Source organism: Puma concolor, chromosome A1, assembly GCF_028749965.1.
Source record: "Puma concolor isolate L17-30 chromosome A1, mPumCon1.1.hap2, whole genome shotgun sequence".
Classification (NCBI taxonomy): Eukaryota; Metazoa; Chordata; class Mammalia; order Carnivora; family Felidae; genus Puma; species Puma concolor.
The window spans coordinates 188575508-188600954 of record NC_141667.1 but is presented as its reverse complement, the minus strand read 5'-3'; the positions used below and the strand labels follow the sequence as shown (position 1 = coordinate 188600954).

General features: G+C 36.8%; 1 protein-coding gene across 17 annotated transcripts in view; it reads right to left on the bottom strand.

Annotated features, from left to right (window-relative positions):
* Nucleotides 1-18590: 18590 nt before the first annotated feature.
* Nucleotides 18591-25447, bottom strand: part of RBM26 (RNA binding motif protein 26) — an 81296-nt gene continuing 74439 nt past the window's right edge. For 14 of the 17 annotated variants that reach the window (XM_086709757.1, XM_086709653.1, XM_086709659.1 and 11 more), the window contains one exon: nucleotides 18591-21837. Coding sequence is in view for 2 of the 17 variants with exons in the window: in XM_086709714.1 (XP_086565840.1) it covers nucleotides 21814-21837 (24 nt within the window). In the remaining 15 variants the exon portion in view is untranslated. The remainder of the gene's footprint in view (nucleotides 21838-25447) is intronic. The other 3 variants (XM_086709664.1, XM_086709671.1, XM_086709721.1) reach the window with 1 other exon arrangement.

Here is a 25447-nt window from a genome sequence, read left to right as displayed (position 1 = left end):
GGTCTTATAATTTTATTGTCTCTACAAGTTCCTAATAGAATGTTCTATAACACTAAATTTCTCAGAAGGTAGATTCTCCTATCTGAAAACAGGGGTATGAACTATCATCCTCGGTTTCTTTCAGCATCTGACTACAATTTCTCTATTATCACTTCACTGCACGCGCGCGCACGCGCACACACACACACACACACACACACACACACACACATCCCTTTCTGGGAAGACATCAATGATATAAGACAAAAAGACAGAAAAACCCATGGTTGTGTACTCTGTGGATAAATACATACATGAAGGGAAAATATAATCTTAAATTCTCTTCATCAAACAGAAGAATACCAAGCAATACGATACAACAGGAAGAGACACAGAAAGTAAAGATGGTAACAAAGGCAATCGTGTTTAAATGAGCTACATAATACTCATACTGAAGAAAATAAATACATAAATTTAAAACATAATTTGTCCCAATCAATTGATGCTATTAGCTAATCGACATTATTTTTACTTTGTAAGAAACTTATTTCTTTGTAAGAAACATATTTTGTTACCTCGGTCTACCTCTTAAAGTTCATCACGGTTTACCACAAAATTAACTACTGTAGAGAATGTCACAAAATTCAGAAAATATTAATTGCTATACATAACGTATTTAACAAAAACAACAGAATAAAAATACCAATTCTTGTGCAAAAGACTTGACCTTAATATGCTCCTGAGTAAGAAATAATTAAGCCTATCTTTGCAAGACTAGAATAATATAAATAAAACATTCACTACTAAACTAACCTCTTAATATTTTTTATGAATGTAAAAATATGTATGCAGAAAAGCATTCAAATCATATACATCGATGACATTTTACAGAGTAAATACACCTGTAGCCACCATCAAGATCAAGAAATAGAGCATTACCAGCACTGCAGAAACCCTTGATATGCTCCTTCTCAGCCACTAACCCTTCAAATGTAACCACTCTTTTGAATTCCGTCAGCACAAATCTCTTTTTCTGTTTTTGAAATTCATACAGATCAAACCATACAAAATCTACTCTTCTGGTCTGACCTCATTTTTAGGAAGGTGGGAATGTCCGACTTCTTTACGCAGTTTTATATCTGGGACATTTATCCATGTTGTTGTGGAAGGGCAGTTTATACTTTTTCATTGCATAATATTCCATTGGATGTACAGAATATTCTACTCCGACAAACACTTGGTTTGTTGCTGAACATTCCTTTACATTCACTTTGGGACATATATATTTTCATTTCCATGGAGTACATATTTATGACTGGGATTGCTGGGTCATTGCCTCTGCATGTATATTTTAATATGAATACATGGCTTTAGTTGATCTGGCCTAATAACTTTCTAAAGGAGAACAAACACTTTTTATATAGTAGGGAAATCTCACCATGCCCTGTGAAATTTTCTTTTAGGTTACAAAAAAATTAGCAAGAAAAAAATTAACCAAAATTAAATACACATGCCACAGACACAATTCTCAGCCGGAAAATAATGCACCTAAATTGAAACCTGGATTGATTTCTCTTAGCTCTGCTGATAGTATTTATGCCTCACCAGGAGAAGAAAGGAGTGGTAGTCATGGCTGGCAACTTGGACGCAGGCTGCTTAGAGCTCATTGAATGAACTAGAAAATGATCAGTTCATTGAGTGGTTTCCCCAAAAGTGTGCCGTGTGACTAAACCTAGGTATGTTCCCACAAGTCCCAACTGCGTGTGGCAGATACAGGACCCACACTATGTTATTCAGAACATGAGCCACATTTTTATTCATCTAACAGATCTGGGTTTATCCTTTTAGAACAACAAAAGGCCTGTTGTTTGATTTATAAATGTGTTTTTTCAGTGGGTAAACGGACAGAGCCCCCGCTGTTCAGTCTCATGGCCAGTCTCATACAGGTGAGGGCTTGGACGACACTGTAAGTCAATCACGATACTAATGAGGCTCCTCTGCTGCTGAAATGGAGCCACACAGCCTAAGAAGCAAATCCAACTCCTAACGCTATCTACCAGGCATGCCAAGACATGGTCACAACTGAAAACATCAGCAACCTCCAAACAACATTCAAGTTTATATCAGCAAATTTACAGTCTGGGTCACCCTCACTTCTTCCCAAGCTTTCCATAGCTCACAAGGAGGAGGAGCTGCGATCTGGATCTGTTCCCTCCAAGAAGGCCCTTCATCTGAGACTTTGCCCCACTTTCTCCCCAGAAGCAGTCGTGGTCTGTGGTGTTTTTTTCTATTGGAGTGGAGGGTAGTTCGCACACATTGGAAATGAAATCTTCACCCACTATACGCAATCAGCTTATCTTCCCCTGGGTTCCACATCACCTTTCTTCTGGCAGCTGACTCCTCTTGTTCACCTGACCAAGTGATCTTGATTGTCATTCTCATAACTTCATATTTAACCTCACTGCCATTCCCCAGCACAAGATACTATTTATGTCTCTATTTTCCTAGAGAAGCTAGGTCCTTTCCTGGGATGTCCTTGATTTCAGGCCACCCCTTTCCAAATCCACACACAAATTCCTTCATGAACCCCTCCAATCCCCAACCCCCTTCCCAGTCAGCGTGCCCTCTTCCATTCTCTCTGAATGTCCAGTCTTGATTAGCATGGTTATGTCATCTCTGCCACCAGGTTGTTTCCTGGTGTTAGCATCAAGAGATATTTAAACTTCCATCTGAAATGCCTCATCCTTCCTCTCCCAGGCAGTTCAAATTATGTTTCCACCATTTGACTCAAGTTTCTTAAACAAACATCAGAATTCTCATTAACTATTATATTTCATTTTTTTACACTCTACCTCAACCAAAACAATATGAAAAATATAAATAATTTGTGGGGAGAAATTATTTTTCAAAAGTGCCAGCATACCTAAACTATCCTTCTCCACCAGACACATTTTTATTCGTCCGTTAACACTCAGCTCAGATGTCATCTCTGTAGAACCTGCAGCAACTCCTTGAGACAAAGTTAGTCATTTCATTTTTTTTTTTTTTTTATTTATTTTGGGGACAGAGAGAGACAGAGCATGAATGGGGGAGGGGCAGAGAGAGAGGGAGACACAGAATCGGAAACAGGCTCCAGGCTCCGAGCCATCAGCCCAGAGCCTGATGCGGGGCTCGAACTCACGGACCGCGAGATCGTGACCTGGCTGAAGTCGGACGCTTAACCGACTGCGCCACCCAGGCGCCCCTGTCATTTCATTTTTTGAGATTCATAAGACCATTGCAGCATTTAGCATGTTGTGTTGGAATTATACCTGCTAGGATATATGCCATCTCCACTGGGCCATGAACTCCACAAGAGCAAGGGCTGTGTCTGTTCATCTTTCTATCCTCCATTTCAGTTCAATTCAGCAAATATTCAGCACGCAGCACTGTGTCAATTTCAAAGTTGGTACTTAATAAATATTTCATGAGAGAATGGAAGAGTGAAGGGAGATAAATTTACATTCTTTTAAAACTCTTTCAAAAAAGTTCTGTCAGAACCTTCCTTTTTCATTCTCAAATCCAAAAGGAAAAAGTGTGTTCTTACAAAATCCATATTTAGATCAGGGAAACTTGAGGTTTGTTTTTCCAAGTTTATTTTATGTTTATAAACGTAAATTTACGTGATGAATAACTTGAATTATATGGCATTGCACAAGTGGCCTTGGAGGTAATCTAGTCTAGGGAGACAGCTAATATATGACACTCTCAGTGCTGCTCTCAACCTCCTGCACCCATAGCAGACAGCACTAATCGATCATGGCACTCCTTCTCATTAAGCCCAGACTCAGCCTTAGAATTCTCCACTCAGCACTTAACAAACAGGCTGCTCTCTAGAGTTAGTGGTCACGATGAATTCTGCTTGTCACTCTTGGTCTATTCTCTCTTATTACAGATAAGCAAACAGAGTCCCAGAGAGGTTAAATGGCTTTGCCCAGGTCATAGAGCTAATTAGTAGTAGAGGCTGAACCAAACCCTTATCACCTAAGACCCTTTCCACTAGAACACACTTTTTATTTCTATACTTGATTGATAGGAATGAATACTTCATAGAAAATGTTAGTTTTGTTTATTATATGTACATATGTGTTATATACTAGATTATATGTTATAGATAATGGTTTAGAGCCTTCGCTTGCTATCTCTCAACCAATTGTGTCAGCGGGCCAATGTATCATAAAGACCTCATTGGTATGTCATACCAATCCAATCTTCCCTTAAAGCCATGGAGGCATAGTTTTTAAAAAACTAACAATAGCTTAGTCCAGCTCTCTGGAACAAACACTAATTTTTTTTTTTAATCAAAAGTGAAGTGCCTCTAAAAGTTTGCCATAAAAAGTTGTAAAACACAAAAGGATGCGATGAAAAAGAAGCACTGGTCAGTTTAACTGTTTGGTATCTTTCTTAGAGCTTCTTTTCAAAAAAGATTGATTGATTGATTGATTTTGAGAGCGAGCAAGTGAGCGAGCAGGGGAGGTGCAGAGAGAGAAGGAGAGAGAGAATCCCAAGCAGCCTTCATACTGTCAGCACAGAGCCCAATGCGGGTGCTGACAAACCCACAAACCATGAGATCATTACCTGAGCTGAAACCAAGAATCAGTGCTTAACTGACTGAGCCACTCAGGCACCCCTCCTTTTTATAGCTTCTTATCATGTCAAAGACATATTTGAAATTAGAATATAAGCAAGAGTTATCACCTATGTTAGTGTTTCAGTTGGTTGTTCAATTAGTAACTTTAAACTTTCTCTTCACATTTTCCTCTTCCATTCCAGTGTCACTGCCACCAGTACAAGTGGGGTCAGGTAGGAGTCCAAAACTTCTTATTAGTATTTTTTTAAGCTGCTCAAATGCTGTAGTTATCTATCTTTATCATACATAAATGCTGATTATGTGTAAAAGAATGTATGTAAAAGAAAACCAAAAATATATTAAGAAGTAAGTGTAAGCCACTGTTTTCTTTTCCAGAGTATAAGCTTCAAATTCTCCAAAGAGGTAGACTTGTTTCTTCCCAGTGGGCCAGCAGGGGTATAAGAAAGAAACTGAGAAAGATGAAATAAATTAAAATCTCAGATTCCTTAGCCTCTTTTTCTTTGAGTAGCAAAGTGAAAAGTACTCTCAAAGAATCAACGCCCAGGATACCTCATTACCAGAAGTAGAGAGGCAAATAAGAAAGACAGTAAAGAAAAAGCAACCCCACAGCCCAAGAATAGATGAAAGAAGACAAGCTAAGTTCTTAGACATGGAATCACACAAAGGTTAGCCATTTGAGGAAAAATGAAATAAACCATTAGCAAATAACAATGATAGCTTTTTGCGGGGGAGAAGTATCTGACTTTTATGGACCAAGAAAAAGTGCTTATAACTGACCCCTGATTGATATTTGGGCAACATTATTTCAATGCATGACTTACAGGTGTAGCAGACTTATGACAGTGGCCCTGTAGAAATGCCTCTTCAAAGATCTGAGGTAGCAAAGGAAAGCATCAACAATCCTATTTTTGCAACAATACCTAGGAGAAATTGTGATGGCAATTGTTACAGTTATTTACCTACTGCTTCTCAGACCCAGTCGGACTCTTCTATATTTGGCTTTAACTGTGTGTCTCCAAACTACATTTGCCAGACTAACTGCCAATAGGAGGCACTGCTGGAAGATTTACAGGGAGAAGGGGAGAAGAGACGCTCCCATTTCAGTCTTTTTTTTTTTTTAATGTTTATTTATTTTGAGGGGGGGCGGGGAGACACAGAATTTGATGCAGGGCTTGAACTCACGAACCACGAGATCATGACCTGAGCCGAAATCAGCCACTTAACCGACTGAGCCACCCAGGCGCACCCCCCCCACCAACTTCAGTCTTATGTGCATCCTTCCAGCATCTTTTTCAGCTGCGTGTGATCCCCTTAGAAGTCCAAACACCAGCTGTGAGTCAGTCCTCTTCCATGACAGCTATCTGTTCCCTTCTATTCTTTGCTGTTGAAAGAACAATGACTGCCTCCATTACTTTTACGCTTTTGTAACTAACACTCCATTATCTATTTTTGTAAACTGTTACATGATTATCACTGGGAGACAAGAAGGCAACATGCTATATATGCATGAACTGAATAAAAGATGTACAGTGACCAATCACAGACAGACTTAGAAAGAAGCAATATGATTGTTTACTGATCATGATGCACATCTCTTATTTACGCAGTCATTTGTGGAGATAGTGATGAAGTTAGTACTTTAAACACTCACAGTTAATACACTATGGTAACTGATTGTGAATCGTAGTGTGTGGGACTGGTGTTATTAAAACTGTGGTAAGTAAAATTCATGTACATTGGGGTAGTCTAGAGCAAAGACTGCCTGTAGTTATTTGTATTAAGACTCAACTATTTGGGGGCTCCTGAATGGCTCAGTTGGTTAAGTGTCTGACGTCAGCTCATGTCATGATCTCATTGTTCTTGAGTTCCAGCCCTGCATAGGGCTCTATGCTTACAGCTCAGAGCCTAGAGCCTGCTCCAGATTCTGTGTTTCCCTCTCTCTCTGCCCCTCCCGTGTTCGCACTCTCTCTCTCTCAAAAATAAACAATCATTAAAAAGTTTTTTTAAAAGACAAGTATTTGGGGGTTCATAACTTAATTTCTTTTGAATCACAATTTATCCATTTCAACAAATGTACCTCCAAACAGACCTGACTAACGTTTACTTTTGAAGCAAATTCATGGAAAATTTTCAAACGAGGGTTATCCATTTCCTCCTATTCTTTATTCCCTCATTCTATTGACACCTTTCCTAGAGTTCACACACTACACATGAGTCATGGTGGCTCATGCCCATTGGCCTATTTTCACTGGGATGCTCTACTCAGCAGACTTTTGTTAAGCACAGCCAACGATTACATGAGAGTGGGTACCTGATACACACATAGATTACAGTTGTCTGGGACAAAGTTTGAGTCACTGTTTACAATTCTCCATAATTTCCTGTTTTAGAATTTTACACCCATGCTCTTTCCCATGAGACATTGCTTTATTAGAGTAAGAAGAGTATATTTTTACCATATTGGTGGCTTTGACTGTGCCTTGCTTGAGCTGATGCAATATGGGTAGATGTGACAATGTACCAGACTGATGTCTCAAGAAGCATGACTTATTCGATTATCTTCCATGAGAAGAGAATGCCCCAGAATGAACATATATGAAACATAACTGAAGCCAACCCGTAGCCTCAAGCAAAGCTTCTCAGTTGACTCCAGTTCTAGATCAGCTGAATCACTGTCAACCTATAGACAGGCAGAAGAATAAAGCCTTATTGTAAGCTACTGGTTTTTTTGGATGTTTTCCTACACATATGTAGTTTTTTTGTTTGTTGTCATTGTTGCTGTTGTTTTTGCAATTGTTGATTGATGTAGGACAACAGAGTGCATTTAGCCAATTAGAAAATCCCTCCAAAAATGTATATTGGAAAATACAGAAAAGAGTTTTTAGCTAGTGGAAAGATCAGAATGGAGTAGAGACACAGAAAAGGATGAGATATTATGGAAAAAGAGGCACAGAGTAATGTTACCAACCTTGACTAATTTTGGAATTCCAGGTCATATATACCTCTGAAGCCAGTTTTCTCCAAGACATTGAGCCCACAAGAGGTACCTGAAGCAGCCTGAGTTCTCTGCAACACAAAGAGTTCAACTCTCACTATTCCACAGCTTCCAAGCCTCCTAAGATCAGGGCTTCAGAGTATATTAGAAGCAGATGGAGGGGAGAAAGAGAAATGATGAGACTTTCCATAGCATTCTCTATATCTGAAGCAGACCAGGTCTGAGGGCAAATCCAATTCATCCTTCTGAATAAGGCACTGGGAGTAAATGGTAGAACTAGCCTGCATCCATTTTCCTTATAACTATGTGGGCCTTTCCTTTTCCCTAAGACATGGAGCCCATAGGAAGTATTTTCTATTCTCTGAGCCTTTCAGATAAGTAAAAATACATTAAGCCATTACCATATTCCAAGAAAATCCTTAATCCACATAATTTCGTCAGATTTTCTCAATAGTTCAGTGAGAAGGTGGTATTTTTTTTACTTCCATTTTACATATGAGGAGACTGAGATGGACACTGTAAATTAGTTGCTTGAGGTCACATAGTGACTAAACCCCAGGTGTTCCACCTCCATTCTCCAGTCATCTTATACCGGTTGTTTTTAGGAAGTAGTGGCAGGAACCAAAGTACCAACTCTTGCCCTGGAAAGATTTTCATTACCCTAATCATCAAGATACAGTCCTTGAAAGAAGCAAACAGTTCAGGGGGGTGGGAGGGAATCTTTTTCTTTTACTCACAGCAAGCATAAACAAACACATTTTTCCCTTACACTGGGTGTTTTTATTCTGGCACTAGGCCTTGTTATTCTGTCTTCCTTCCCTGGGATTCTCCCCCTCCTCAATAGTCCTTCCTACACCTTTTTTATTTTATAATTTCCCTTCTTCTGAGTGGCCTGAATGGCTCAGTTGGTTGAACACTGGACTCGATTTAGGCTGAGGTCATGATCCCAGCTTCATGGGATCGAGCCCCACTTCGGGTTCCATGCTGAGTGTGGAGCCTGCTCAAGATTTTCTTTTCCTCTGCCTTTGCCCCTCCCCCCTACTTGTGTTCTCTCTCTCTCTCTTTCTCTCTCTAAAAAAAATTAAATAAATAAAATATAATTTCCCTTCTCCCTTTCCCCAGAAAAATCCAGGGTAGCCTAATCCATTTATTTTACAAACATTTGGGTGCTTATTACTATCAGCAAGTTACTTACATTTTGTAATGGACAATTACAATATTCCAGCAATGTTAAGATTTCTAGGGATTGGGTGAAAACAGTAATCCACATATCCTAACACCTCACAGCTGCCTCAGTTCTGAGCAAAAGAACTTTCTATCCAAACTGACTTGAAACACAGAATTCCATTAGTTCCATGCATTTCTTTCTGCCGTATCACACTTGGGCAGTCCTCAAATGATGGGGCTGTGATGACCATGTTCTCATGTGCTCTGTCACTCTTCTCACAACTCATTCTGCCATCCTTTCCACCGTGCACCCTGAAATGTCTATCAGTTACAAATTCTCTTACATTCTTCCCTCCTTCCCATTGACTCTCTTCCTTCAGTCTGTAAAATACAGACCTTTCCTTTCCTTTACCCAGCAAAGTCTTCAAGCTACCATCCTAAATTTTGCCTTCCATTCTGAATTTCCTACATTCATTCTCTACCAAACATCAGTCTGACTCCTCCTTCCATGAAACTGCCCATGGCCTTTTGAATTGGCAAATCCACGGGTCCTTGCTGTCCTGATCTTACGTCTTATTTTATCAAGCCCCCATTTGTGATGTTCTCGTCTTCATTGGCTTTTGTGACATCCTTTCAATTACGTCTTCTTTTTTTTCCTAGCAACTCATTTTCATCTACTCCTCTGGCCCTTGCACATATTGGGGTTTACCATCCCTAGTTTTCCTGCTTTGCATGCTACATGTCCTAACTGGGAAATCTCATTCATATAGTGTCTCTGGTTCTTAGGCTTGTATCTCCGTCCCAGACTTCTCTCCTATACTTTGGATAGCAGACATCTGCCTACAGGATATTTCTGTCTTGATATCCCATGAGGCCCTGAAGCTCAACATGTCAGACATGAATTCAACTCCTTTTCTTGTTCTACAAACTTTCTCCCAATCCCACAGGCCCATCTCAGGGTATGACACAGCCAAACTTTGTTGCTCAGCCTAGAATCCAGGAGTCTCCCTGCCCCTATTATGCCCAGTGTCTCCCTTGCTTCTAGTACATCCTCCTCATCACTGTAAAAAATGAACTGCAAATATAATCACTTCACATTCCTCTGCCCTCATCTCTGTCTTCCACTCCATCCCCTTCTTTCTTCTAAACTTTCAAACCTGTCCATGCCTCCCCGACACCTTAGTATGGTGAAATTCAATGTTCTTACCATGCTCTGAACCATGTTTCTTTCCAGACTCTTTCTATTCTAGCTTCCATTTCTTTTAAAACCCTTTACATTCCAATTGCTTCATGCTCCTGGCCACTTCTCTCAGTACTTTTCTTTTTTTTAATTTTTAAATGTTTATTTTTTGAGACGGAGAGAGACAGAGCACAAGCGGGGGAGGGACAGAGAGAGAGGGAGACACAAAATCTGAAGCAGGCTCTAGGCTCCAAGTTGCCAGCACAATGTATGAAAGTTTATTTTCATAAATTGATATTTATGGGAATTTTTCCCCCTACATATCAGGAAAGAGAGTAGATAGAGCGGAAAAGGATTATAAAAGAGATGGCAAGATATTTGTTGACTCACTGGCTTGAGAGGTTTAGGGCAATAAGTAAAAGGAGCTGTGTTCAAGAAAGAACAGATGCTACACATTGTGTCCCAGGAACAAAGACTGACGGAGCTGGAGAGGGGTCAGTGGCTTCTTCAGACTGCAGTGCAGCACTGCCACCCTGAAGGGGTGGTGTGGGTAGGGGAGAGGCACTGTGAAGTCTGGGTGCACCCAGTAAAGCAGTGTTTTAACAGAGACCACTGTGATTGGCCATAGAGGCTGTGGTGAAGGGTCCAGTTGAATCTGGTGGGGAAGAATGTGAGGGGACTAGTTAAGGCAGATATTCAGGGAATGCTCAGGTGTAACTGGGAAAGAAGGTAAAGCAGAGGGGGCACTATTCAGCAGTTGTACGGGGGGTGGGGAGACCATGCAGCAAATGATATTCCCACCAGATGCAAAGAAAACTGAAGTCATCTAGCGGAAACTCTGAGTTCTACTACCAAACTTTCCCAGAACACGAAATTTTCTTCCCCTCCTTGCTGCCAGTTAAAATGGAGGACTTGTGTCTACTACTATCTAAGGACACTCTTTCTAAATGTGCTTTGGATCTTTTCTTATCCTATGTTTTTAAACTACCATTATTGTTCATTCTATCTTATTAGAACTCCTTTCTGTAAAGATCTTAAAGTGTTTTTTGTCTTGTTTTTGTTTGTTTGTTTGTTTGTTTTTTGAGAGACAGAGAAAGCATGAGCAGGGGAGGGGCAGAGAGGAGGGAGAGAGAGACAGAGAGAGAGAGAGAGAGAGAGAGAGAGAGGATCCCAAGCAGGCTCCACACTGGCTCGAACTCACGACTCATGAGATCATGACCTGAGCCAAAACCAAGAGTCGAATGCTTAACCTACTGAGTCACCCAGGGGCCCCTCTGTAAAGCTTTGAACATGATTGTCTGGCCTTCTATTATCCTACCTGCCTTGCAAACTACTAATCTCTCTCTCTTCCACCTTTAAAACTCTTCTTTAAAAACCTGCCTTGGGGCGCCTGGGTGGCGCAGTCGGTTAAGCATCCGACTTCAGCCAGGTCACGATCTCGCGGTCCGTGAGTTCGAGCCCCGCGTCGGGCTCTGGGCTGATGGCTCAGAGCCTGGAGCCTGTTTCCGATTCTGTGTCTCCCTCTCTCTCTCTGCCCCTCCCCCGTTCATGCTCTGTCTCTCTCTGTCCCAAAAATAAATAATCGTTGAAAAAAATAAATAAATAAATAAAAAAAAAAAAAAAAAAAAAAAACCTGCCTGTACTCTGTTTCTATATCCTTATCTTCCTTTTAATCTTTAGCCTATTCATTTTGGCTCCCATATCCGTCATTAAAAAGCAAATAAGCAAGGGGCACCTGGGTGGCTCAGTCAGTTAAGTGTCTGACTTCGGCTCAGGTCATGATCTCCCAGCTCGTGAATTCGAGCCCCATGTCGGGCTCTGTGCTGACAGCTCAGAGCCTGGAGCCTGCTTCGGATTCTGTGTCTCCCTCCCTCTCTCTGTCCCTCCCCCACTCACGCTCTCAAAAATAAACATTAAAAAAATAATCAAAACAGAAACATTCCAGAGTCATTAATGACTTCCTTATCCTAAAAATCCAATGGACATTTTTCATATTTCATCTTACTTTGCCTTGTAACATTTGACACTTTTATCACTCCCTCCTCCCTAAAACAAATTTTTGTTGTTGTTTTGGCCCCTGTTTGTAATTACCATCCTGGTTTTCTTCCCACCTCTTTGGCTGTCCTAATTCTTTGCAGAATCTGCCTATATCACAGAAGTTCTTCATTCTATATGTGATCTCTAGGAATCTCAATCTTATAGATTAAGATTTCTATGCTAAATAATTCTCAAATTGTGTATCTCTGCATTGCAGTCACACTGGGCTTCCTTCTGTTCTTCAAATATACCATACTTGGTCCCTGTATAGTATTTTTGTACAAAATTGTTCATTCTTCAAGAATATGCTCCCCCTCTATTAAGCTCCTACTCAGCTTTCAGATCTCAACTAAAAGGTCACTTTTTTTTTTTTTTTTTAATTTTTTTTTTTTCAACGTTTATTTATTTTTGGGACAGAGACAGAGCATGAACGGGGGAGGGGCAGAGAGAGAGGGAGACACAGAATCGGAAACAGGCTCCAGGCTCTGAGCCATCAGCCCAGAGCCTGACGCGGGGCTCGAACTCACGGACCGCGAGATCGTGACCTGGCTGAAGTCGGACGCTTAACCGACTGCGCCACCCAGGCGCCCCAAAAGGTCACTTTTTGTGGGAAGACTTTCCTGACATCAAAGGTCAGGTTCATTCACTTTATACTCCATAAAACTCTGCTTCTTTCCTTCAGAGAATTTAATTTATAATTTTGCTTTTGTTCTATGTTTCTTTTCTCTTTTGAATGATTTCAACGTGCTCCCTGCCCACCCCCCCAACCCCTGAATTATGGTAAAGGGCAGGAAAAGCAAGGTAAGTATCAGTTGTTTTCATCTTCACCCACCTTTGCATAGGCGAACTCTGCCCTTCCTCAGTATGAAGTCTCTTTTAGGCAGCAGTGCTGACTGGAAGAATAAAAGGTCAACATGTATGTAGAACTACTTCACTTACTGGCACTGGGTGTAGTGTAACCAGTGGGAGAAGTAAATCTGCAGTACTTCCAGAAATTCTCAAGCATGCAAACTCAATTGACTCTTCTTACAAATATACCTCAAATACTTGCTCTCCGGACCTTATTCTTTATGAGGAACACACATCTTTCCAAGACATTTCCCCAGATTGTGCCCTAAAATGGAAGTAGATGTTACTCTGCCTTTATGTTTTTCTCAAATTAAGCTTTTTGAGATAATTTAAATCCACATGCAGTTGCAAGAAATAAAGATCTCATGTATCCTTTACCAAATTTCCTCTCATGGTAATATCTTGCAAAACTATAGTATAAGATCACAACCAGCTTACTGACATTGGTAGTCAAGAGACAGAACATTTCCATTACCTTAAGGATCCCTCAGGTTGTCACACCCACCACCTCCATAATCCCCTGGCAACTACTATGTTCCCATCTTTATAATTATGTCATTTCAAGAATGTTATATAAATGGAACCACACACTATGTAACCTTTGGGGATTGGCTTCTTTTCATTCAGCATAGTTGAATGAATTTGGAAATTCATCCAGGTGTGGCATGTATCAATATTTCTTTTTTTGCTGAGTAGTACTTCATGGAATGAATGTATCAGATTAATCACTCACTCATTGGAAGTCATATGGGTTGTTTCCTGGTTTTTATTACGAACAGTTATGTACAGGTATTTGTGTGAAAAAAAAAGTTAAATGCCCAGGCGTACAATTATTGGTGGATATGATAGCTGCAGTGTTTAGCTATTTAAGAAAACACTGTTTTCCAGACTGGCTATACAATTTAACGTTCCCACAAGCAATCTACGAGTGATCCAGTTTCTCTGCATCCTTGCCAGCATTTGGTTTTGTCACTATTTTTTCTTTGGCCATTCTGATAATATGTAAGGATATCTCATTGTGGTTTTAATTTCCACTTCCCTAATGGCAGATGTCAAATATCTTTTCAGTGCTTGTCACCTGAACATTACCTTCAGTAAAATGTTTGTCTTTTGCCCATGTTCTAGTTGGATTGTTTGCTTTTTATTGTTGAACTTTAAGAATTATATATTCTGGGGCACCTGTGTGGTGCAGTCGGTTGAGCATCTGACTCTTGGTTTCAGCTCAGGCCATGATCGTGAGTTCGAGCCCTGCATCAGGCTATGTGCTGACAATGTGGAGCATGCTTGGGATTCTCTCTCCCTCTCTTTGCTCCTCCCTTGCTTGCTCTCTCAAAGTAAACATGTATTAAAAAATAATTATATATTCTGTATCCAGTGCTGACACATACTAGATGTGGATTGTAAATAATTTCTCCCACTTTTGTAGCCTATGTTACTATCTATCCTCTTAACAGATTCTTTCACAGAGCAAGTTTTTAAATTTTGATTAAGTCCAATTTATCATGCTGTTATGGATCATACTTTTGGTATCAAGTCTAAACTTTTGCCTAGTCCTAGATCCCAAAGAATTTCTCCTTTATCCTATTTCCTTCAAGTTCTGTAGTTTTACATTTAAGTCATTGATCCATTTAGAGTTAATTGTTGAATCCATTGAGTCTTAGGTCTGGGAACAGGGCATTTTGTTTTTTTGCCAATGGTGATTGTTCCAGGATCACTTGAAAAGGTTTATTTTCTACAATTGTTTTTACCTTGCCAAAAATCAGTTGGGCATATTCGCGTGCATCTTTATGAGATCTGTGTTCTGTCTCCTTGATCCATGTGTTTATCCTTCCCATCAAGATCCATCCATCATAAACAGTCTCAATTACTGTAGCTGTAAGTCTTGGAATTGGACTCCTTCCACATTGTCTTTTTCAAAATTATTGTATTCTAGTGCTTTTCCATATAAATTTTAGGAGAATCTTGTTACACACACACACACACACACTTCTTGGGATTTTGATAAGCATTAAACCTGCATATGAATTTGGAGAATTGACACTTATTATGTTGGATTTCCCAATCCATGAAGCATCTCTCCGTTTACTGAGGTCTTCTTTATGGGCATTCTGTAGTTTTCAGCACACAAGCCCTGTCCACGGTTTGTTAGATTTACATTTAGGTAGATCTTTTTTTTTCCATGTATGGGTGTACCTACCATTGTGTATCTAATTTCACTCTCCCAAGTGCTCAATGTTAGTATATAAAAATACAATTTTTATGTTTATTTGTAGTAAGCCATAGCTAGAACTGCACATAGGAAGGCCTGAAGTGTTCACATTTTGGAAAATTCCCAGGCAAGAGCGGTCACAATTATGGCACAGAATATAGCCGTGGAAATCTTAGGAAATTGAAGTTGGTTGGACATTATATCTGAATGGTTTGGCCTATGACTTCATGTGGGAATATAAATTGTGCTGAGGTGCTCTTGCGGCAGATTAAAAGGGTGTCTTTTTTGGTGGTGGTGGTGGTGGTGGGATAACTTGGAACTCACTCAGGTTGCTATCATCACACCTATATTGAGTGCTTCCCATAAGGAACGGAAGAGGAACCCTGAATTAATGTATTCTTGGATGCGTGTTAATGTAATTTTTATACATTTGGTACTCAGTAAAGTTTATCAGTTGTGGGGGGGACAAAAATAAAAATGTATTACTTGCTTATAGGATGCTTTCCTTCCATTAGAACTTTAGCAAATTCAAGATTAAATCTGGTCTTCCCATCTTCAGCACCTTAGAAGGCTCTGTTCTTTTGTGAGTACCGCCAATTTGAGGAGTCTCTCCTATTTTTCAATGGAAATCTTGATAAAACAAAATTTAAAAACCCACTCTAGGTTAATCAAAGAACGGTTGGTTATGATTCTATTTCATTTTTAATATATGTAGTTTTCATTCATTTAGTATTTACAAATATGACATATGTGAGGGCTGTCATGGCTAACAATCAGATCAGTACTCAAAGAATATTTTTGTTAAAAGTTACCTGTTTGGGTGCTTAAATTCTTACCTCATTCAGACATGACAATTGCTAAGCGCCAGAGATCTTCTTTTCTATCATTTCTTTAATTTGTTAACTCTGAATATTAACTTGATAAAAAAAATGTGAAATTGACATATCACCTACTAGACTTAGAACACAAAAATACTACTACATTAAACTTAGTGCCAATATGACTGCTAACCATTTCTACTCCAAAATATCATACCTCTACAATTTCTATTTCTTCCTAACACCAATTTCTAAAAAAAAAAGGGGGGGGGGCGGGGGATGGTCATGTCCCTAAAATATTTTATTTAAATAAGACCTTTGGAATAAGTAACATTTCAACATTAAAAATGTTCCAAAATGTGGAAGACTTTAAAGGCTTACTTTGCAATTTGCACTCTAGCCTCCTTGAAGTCAGAAGTCTTTTCATTAATTCCACATCCTAAATTCAAAATCTTCAAAATACATTGCATACTGTATTTTAAATAATCAGAATCATGATTCTCTTTAGCACTGAATACAAAGTGCATTCTTGTACACTTCATAACACATTTTAGGTTTTAAAAAAAAGTGGATCAAATACTGGCGAGAGAACTCTGCCACATTCCAAACCCTCAAATACTAGAATTTAATGTCATATGATACAGCATATTAAATATTAGATAAAACATCATTACATAAATAGCTCAGGAAAATGTTCATGGTTTGCAAGGACTTTTATTTTTCTCAAGAATCTGGATTATCGTTTCAAAAAGGTTTTTTTTTTTTTTTTTTTTTTGGCTTAGGACATAGAAATAAAATACATATGGAACTCATCCTCCCACTTCTTTATAATTTTCTTTCAGCCTATTTCATGCTTTATGTTTCAGAAACAAATGTTCATGAATTTCATGGGGAAAATTGTTTTTTCTGGAGAAAAGGAATTTAGAGAGATAAAAAATATGGGGAGTTTATTGTTGCTATAAATTACATGGTCTTCGTGTATTCTAGTGGATGTGGTATTGAGAAATGGAAATTCCAGTCCTGATTCTGCCATTCTTAAAATCTTATTTAGTAAAGATTATCATTCTACCTTTCAAAAGACTAGTTACAAGACTGCAAAAGTTCTTAAAAATTTATAAAATGCCATAACAAAATTATAAAAATCTGTATTTAAGGGAAAAAAATTTGCTATGGTATACAAAATCTTGGCAATGACATATTGTAGAAAATACTAATAATAGTGTCAACTAATGCATCCGAGCTGAACTACTGTATCAGGCATAATTTGGTTCCTGCTAAAACATGAATATAAATTCAAGAAATTTTAACACGTGCAAAGAACTGAATTTACAGAGTTCTCCAAAGCTAGAATACTAAAGTATCTAGGCGTTTACACATTATGTCCTTTGTAAAAGATCATCTGACAAAGTCTCACGAGTTTTAAAAACAAGTATACTTTGGCCCAAAAGTTTTGAGAATCATCTTGAAGGAATAATCAAAGATGTTCAAGGATACAGTATCATTTATGTTAAAATAAAAAATGAAAAGAAAGGCCTTACATGCCTAAAATGAGGATTGACTCAATACATTAGGCTTTATCTACAAACTGGAAGGGCTTTAAAAATGGTATAAACCTAGTATCATAAATGAAAAAAGACTACAAAACAGTATACATTATATAACCCCATTTTTAAATGCTCTGTGATCACTTATAAATAACAGGCTTTCAATCATCCTTTTTAATTTCTAGCTTTTCTACCTAACAGGTATGACATGTGATTTAAAAAAAAATTTAAAGACCAAATTCATATTTCATGCAGAACTATTTTTTCAGGTTAAGTGAAGGCTGACAACACACTCAATCTGCAAATATTCCACAGGGGCTGTATATGTAAAGTATATATTACATAAAGTATGTTTTAAGAACAATTTTACTAAGTACATCATTATTTATTAACCAAAGTCCTCTACTATTTCAAGCCAGAATCCTCTACTATTGCATAACCAGACTTCTTTAACTAGATTTTTATCGAGACTTATGCACTTTGAGATTGATAATGTATTTTCTTGTAGAAGCAGTGTCACAAGTGTAAGACAGATGATTACCAAGCTTATTTAACCCACGTTATAGGTGATAGAAGGTATTATCTGCAATGAACACAAAAGAATATGGCAATATTTATCACTCAATGCAATTAAATATGAAATGAACATGCTGAATGCTGGAAAAGCAGGTCAAATCAGACCAGGAGAATAAATGTTGAGATGAAAACTGAACATTACGGAGGGATGTTCCAAAAAGTTTCAATGGCTTTAGAGGCTGACAGTATAAGCACTTTACATCTAGTTTCACTTCAGAATATATGGCAGTCTTTCTTTGACATCACAATAGTACTCTACCGTTATTACTCATGATAATGATAAGGAGAAGCACTGTGGCCTTCAAACAGAATAGAAATCAATTCTAGCAGAAAAGAGGCAGGAATTGGAAGAAGGGTATGGAGGATTTGTAGATGTCTGAGAAAAGGAGTCATCAGGCCAACAACACACAGGTACCAAAGGTGACAGAACAATTTAAAGTGGGAATGGAGGGTAGAGAGGGGAAGAGGCAACCTGGAGCCATTTGTATAGATACATAAACATTTTCAGAATTCTCAACTGTACAATGCCTGAGGGCTGCAAATTTTTCTTTCTACTAGGTCATATAACTGATGCAAGATGCAGGACAATTTTAAAAAGTTAACAACTGTTTTTAGTAAGACTATTTTATTTAAAAATTTTCAAAATATAAAAATAATAAACATTATGGATATTTAACAAACAAAACAACATAATTCAACTATAAATAATAAAAATGTTGACAACCCCACATAAACATGTAACACTATAAACATTCTAAGCATACAAGAGTAGTTTTCTAGTTCAAGTTTTACCTTTTTCAGTTCAAGTTTTATTATCATTTTGAAAAATAAACAAAAAAAAAGCTGCTACAGCTTAACCAATTACTTTCGCTCCACTCAAAGAGCAGGGAATTTTTTCCCCATGCCAACACACATTCGTGAAATGGGATACTTATGGGCACAGGTATTAAAAACTGGAACAACCCAGTCTCCAGACAAGAAAAGACTCCTTTGGTGTTTTTAGGTTCAACAATCCACAGAACTTGAGTACAACTAAACCACTTATTAAAGGAAATCTTGTGCCAGATAACATGTTCTGAAGTAATAACACACCCAAAACAGGTTCAGGATTCTGAGAATCAAAAGTAAGTATCTATGAATGCTTTGCTGATACTTAAAAATTGTATCTTTAGAACATTCACTAAGGTGCTGGAATGAGTCTTATAGATGTAGAAAACAATCTACACAACCAACGCAAAACTTGTACAATGTAAATAATACATCTCTTTTCATCAAATGTTCTATAAATATTTAAGAATTACCCTGCCTCCTGTTCAGCAAAGATAGATGGGAATTTGAAGCAGAGCAGGATTACACCATATTTAGGATTAGAAAAATTTTCCATGTGAAATATGGGAAAACTGAGCCATGCTGAATGTATTGTTGTTTTTATTCTAGCCAGATTAAATTCCTCTTATCAAAAGAGCTAATGACAAACTGAAGAGACTATTTTCTTTTTTGGAAGCTGGGCACAAATAAGCATACTGTCATTCTGTATCGTATCTTTAAATTATGGGGTGTTTCTAATGGACTGGGCTCTTTTCCTGACTCACCACAGACCACTTTTATAATTATGCTGCTAGATTAGAGTAAGTCACAAGTGATCATACATTAAAGCCTAGCGAAGTCTAGATAACAGGTTCAAAAATGATATTGAAAGGTTTTGTAGCACCAATAACTTTTTCCTAAGACACTTGAGGGGCTGCATCACTTTAAAGTATTATTTATCTTGTAAACAAGATCAAAAAATATTCAGTTGATCTGTATTTTGAGCATAAATATTTATAAACTCTATTTAAAAAAAACAAATATAGCATGACTAGAGCCGCTAATAGTGTAAAATCTAAGAATATTGAAAAATATAAAGATATATAAAAGGCTTCCATAATGCAATCATGCAGAGGTAAACTGCTTCAATCAATTACACAAAAGTGATTCTGTACAGTTATCTACACATAGCTCCATGAGAATCCTATTTAGGAAAATGAAATAATGAAAATCCTCATCTTTAATTAATCAACATATAAGAATTTAAATATGTAATGACCTATTGGCTCTCACAGAAAGTTTCAAAAAGCACAATGATCTTAATGAGAATCAAATCATCTCCCTTTCTGATTCCCAATGGCATATTCAATTTTGTTTTGCTTTATTTTGTTTTTAATTTAAAAGCAAGGGAAAGAAAAAAGAAAGATGACAAAGTAAAGTTGAGGGGGCTGGTATGTGGTCCACATCTAAAAACCAACTGAAACTGTTAACAAGTATGGTCTCTTCAGACTATGTTCTTTGGGCTTCTAACCTAGCAAGTAAATCACTATCACAGGGGAAGAGAATTTTCTTTCCTTAAAAAGAAAAAATACTGAACTAATCTGGGAAAATATCTCTGAACTCCTTGTGGCTATATGCTAGTTTGCAAATGTGAACTAAAACAAAAGTCTAATTTTAAAAATGCCCTGCAGGCTACCAAGTCATAATTATATTAGAAGACTTTCTGAAACATGTACTTTTCCCTTAAATCAAGCCTAATATTCAGGAAGCTGTTGTCAACTAATGTGGATCAAAATAGATAATTTACATTATGATTGATGTGTTCATTCTTTTTATTTTTCACGAAGACAAATGCATTGAATACTCAAAAAGAAGTGTTTGCAGAATAGTCAACTTGGCACAAAAAATATGAAAATATGAGCACGGCTGAATGAAACTAAAAAAAAAACAAGGGCAAATAGAATCAAGTGTAATTTCCACTTTTCTAATAAAGAGCTGCTACTAAGAACAACTTCCAAACTTCTCAAATGCCTCATGAGAATCTATGAAGAAATACTCAGAAATTAATTTTCTGAAAACTTCTTTATATGGTGCCCATTACAAAAAAATGGTATTTTGGGTGAATACTTAGGATAAGATTTAATCACACTCTTTATAAATAATTTTAAGCCACACTGCTTATAAATAAATATGGACATACACCTTTTAAGACAGGAAAACTATAATCTTTAACAATGTTAGACACACAACACAATTTCCCCTTGCTTTTAAGATTGTCTTTGATGTCTTGATTGCAAGTGAGGAAAATATGGACAAACTGTGTAAACCAGACATTTAATAGAAATTTCTCAATATTTATAATCCACAGATCATCCTGTATTACTTGAAAAGAAAGAAAATTATTCTCCTTGTTGGTTTTGAAGAGCTAAGAAATTTTTTAAAAATATTATTTGGGTAAGTGGCCTTGGCAACAACCTCAGTAAGTGTATTTAGAAGAAATAGGCAAGTTATTATAGTGTATAAAAAAGTATTTTAGCATCTGTTCAAAATCATTTAAGTGACTACCTTACCCCCAGAAATGTATCCTAAAACCCAGAAAAATTAAAACCAAACCCATGCTTAACTTTTTAATCATTTTCTTCATTCTAAATTGTTCATGCTAATGAACACAATATCATGGCTTTATAGCTTTCTTAGACACAATTTTCAACGTGGCTGAGACTGAACTTATCTCATATTAGGAAACCAAAAGGTCTTTTTCCTTCTTAGTGTTTAAAAAATAAATGGATATAAAGTAAGGGGAGAAGACGTTTAAGAATAAGGTCAGACAAAGCACACACTCAGACATACTTCTGGACTCGGATGTACCAATTAGAGAACTGTGAAGAGACAAAATGCCAATTATAGTACATGTAAACATCTATTCAAATTGAGAAAGAGCAAACATAAAATGATAGGATGATATTTTAACAGTCGTCTCCAGACAGGAACAGGTCTTGCTGTTGTAGTCACAAAGCTAAATTCAGGCAATGATGATCTCTCTCTGCTGGAAAAAGAGAAGACTATTAAAAAAACTTTGAAAATAGTAAGTAAATCTAAAAACTGAATCACACCATAAATTGATCGCCAACTTTTCTAAACATTAAAAAAAAAAATCTATTTCAGAAAGGAATCAAAATCAAAGTTGAAACAAATTCCACAAAGAATCAGCTTTGGGTTAATGATTTTAACAAAACCTCTCTGCATCATGCTTCCTTAAAACATTAAGCCACAAAGATCTCAGCACTACAGCATGGCTGTGGTCTACAATTTCTGCTTAGGAAATGCAGTAACTGACAAAATAGTAAACTGTTATAGAAGTATGGGTAGGCAAAGTAGTTTTAAGAAATTATGAACAAATTCCAAGACACTGTATATAAAAATTAAAGAACAATCTTCTTAAATTTCCCAAAGATTTCAAAGTAATTGTGAGTTGGATCTACTTTCCTTAAGCTCCATATGATAATGACTTCATTCTTTAATTAATATAGGACATAAAATTCTATACTAAACACAATGATTAACAACCAAAAATAAAAAGAACACATCAGAATGAGACAGTGCTTGGTATACAAAAGAAGACTAACTTTGGATGATGGGAAGATAAGTGGATGGATGAAATAAAGTTAATAGGGAGGAGTAATTAGAAAGAAACAAGTAATCTTAAATTGATACAAAAAAATGCAAAAAATGCTTTCAGTTACACTAAGTAATGAGTACATATTACTGATAAACTGCAAGAAAGTTATTTACCAAATTAAGAATTTTTCTACTAACCAAGTATGACGTTTTCAATTAGAAATTACTGAGAATGGCAGTCATTTCACCAAGATTTATTTCTTTCTTAGAACTTTTAGGTAGCTAATCTGGAAGATAATCTGTCATCTGATAGGTGTATAATGATCAGAGAGAGAGAGAAAAAAAAAAAAAAAAAAAACTACTCTTCTCTAAAAGCCTGTATACATACCTTAGAATAACTAGCCAGTTCAGGAAGTTAACAAGAACAAGGTAGTTCCTGAGATCTGGGAAAAGGAAATTTTCCTCTCTGCCTTACACACATCATTCCCTGATGGTTTAATCCTAGATTGAATTTTCATTTTTATTTATAGGGCTTTAGAAGAGTAAGAGAAGCCCTGAGAGAAAAGACCAAAAAGTGAACTAATTTAATTAGCCAGAATTTCATGCAGAATTTCATGCAGCCTTTGTTTTAAAAGGCTAAAAGGGAAGGGAAGAGAAGGAAAAAAGCTTACAAATATTTATACAAATTCTAGAAGGACTAAAACTAATATTCTACAACTGGTTCACATCATGTGTAAGGGGAAGGAAAAAAAAGAATATATAGATTGATAAAGTTTGTATAACACTCTAAAATAACCATTCATATTTCCACATATCAAACAAGCAACTGTTTTTGCTTTCTTAAGTAACCCTTAGAGTCAATGATTAGTGTTCCAAGTAAGATTGGAAATACAGTTCCCATAAACAGTTCTAGTCACAGGAAATTTCCTACATTTAAGCTCAGCCATACTTTCTACAGGTCATCAGCTAAAACACTAAAGTCTCATCTTTATAGTAAACTACTGGTTGATACACTTGATCATATTACAGTAAAACAAGAGCTATGGAATACTCTCCCATTCCTGCAACATGATTTCATTAAATGGTTGGGCATCAGTTAAATACTAAAATTAATTTTTTAAATCTTACAATTATCCAGTAACATTTAAACAACACTGCTTAAGTAGACATAATATATTGAGTGAAATATGTAAAATGACAACTCAACCATCCCTTGAAGTAATCCTAATCAATCTTTTAACCAATAATATATAATTTCTCTCAATTTTTTCCTGTAAGCAGTGACTACTACATTGTTCTCAATCCTTTTTGACTTCAAATTCAGCCCAGATCTATACTAAAACAAAGAACTTGTTGGGAGAACTGTAGAATTTAAAATGTGTTTCAAGTTTTAGGTAGCATATTGTAATAGCAAAAGTGTTTTAGCCTTTGAGTTTAGAAGCAAAAGGAAAAGTTATAGGTAGGAAAAGTCTAGTGAATTTGGAAGTTTATCTATACTTTAAAGGTTAAATGAATTTTGCACCAACCAACGGTGAGCATTTGGGAAGACTTATATATAAAACTGTACCAAGACATGTTATACAGATTATCATAACCAAATCTAAGTTGCTTCCATTGATGACAGAAATAATGGCAACAGATAGGGAGAACTGGTACAGATATATTAAATTGTTTTAGATCAAATACTAATATACCACCAAGGAAACTGTAGATGTGCAAGGGACCTTACAGATCATCTAGTCCAAGCCTTTTCATTTTACAGACAAGGAAACACTCCTGGTTGACACTTGCTTAAGGCCAGAGAGTTAGTTGCAGAGCTGGGACCATAAGCTAAATCTCTTATCTGGTACTCTATGCGAGGTCATCTTTGGATATAAAGAAAATTAGTGGGATGGACTAGATTGGTGGCTCTTGGTATTTCTATTCTTATACACTGACAGAAACCAAAAGCTGTTTTACTCCTGAAACTGACAACATTTAATACTCCAAATTATTAATGTCTTACTTAATTGCTGTGGAAATTCCACTAAGACTACATGTACATTCCTCCAACAGTATTTGTAACCCCACTGTTGCAATACTTAACTGTATCACTTGTTTAGCAAAATAGTCTCAATAACGGAGAAGACCTTCAGGAGAGACTTTTGAAAAATTGATAAGAATTAACAAGGGTGGTAATTGTCACTCCATTATTGGAGATTTAAATATGCATTCATTCGTTAATTCATCCAACAAACATCTGAGTGCCCACTATGAGCCAGGCTTTGTGATAATCACTAGAGATAAAAAGATGAATAAGACATGGTCCCCTTCCTAGAGGAGCTTGTAATTTAGTGGGGAAGACAGACATATAAACCAGATAAATTATATTACAACATAAGTACTGTAACAGAGATATGAACAAAGTGCTGTATTAGAAGGGAGTGTAAAGGTATGAACTAACTAATGACCAGGAAGTCTACTAATTTTGTGCAAGAACTACCACATTTACTGCAAACACAATCTCATGCTCAATCAATAATTAGGAAGGAGTAACAATGTAGAAGTAAAAAAAAAAAAAAAAAATTGGCACTGAAATCAGAATGCCGGCATTTAAATCTAGTCCTTTCACTCACTAGCTGTGACTTTGGGCAAGTCACTCCAACTCTATTAGCCTAAGTTTCCTTATCTGTAAAATGGGAATCAGCAACTACTTCAAAGGGATATCTTAAGTTTTAAATCAGAAACATGATAGTACATACAGAGTACTAGTATTTACAAACATTAATTTTAAAAACCCAATCATTAAATACTAAGTAATATTTATAGCTAAGATCTTATTAATGAGAATAATTGTGACCCTAATGAATGTGTGTAATGTTTAATCCCCATACTTTGGGACCAAACTGAAACGCTTGTTTTCTGATTCATTCAAAGCAATATGGCTTAAGAAAACATTTTAATTTTGGGTTACTAGAGAATTTAAGACTAGGGAAACTGATAAGCTATTTATGGATTTAAATAAGTAGGAAGTAATTATTCTACAATAATTTTTAAAA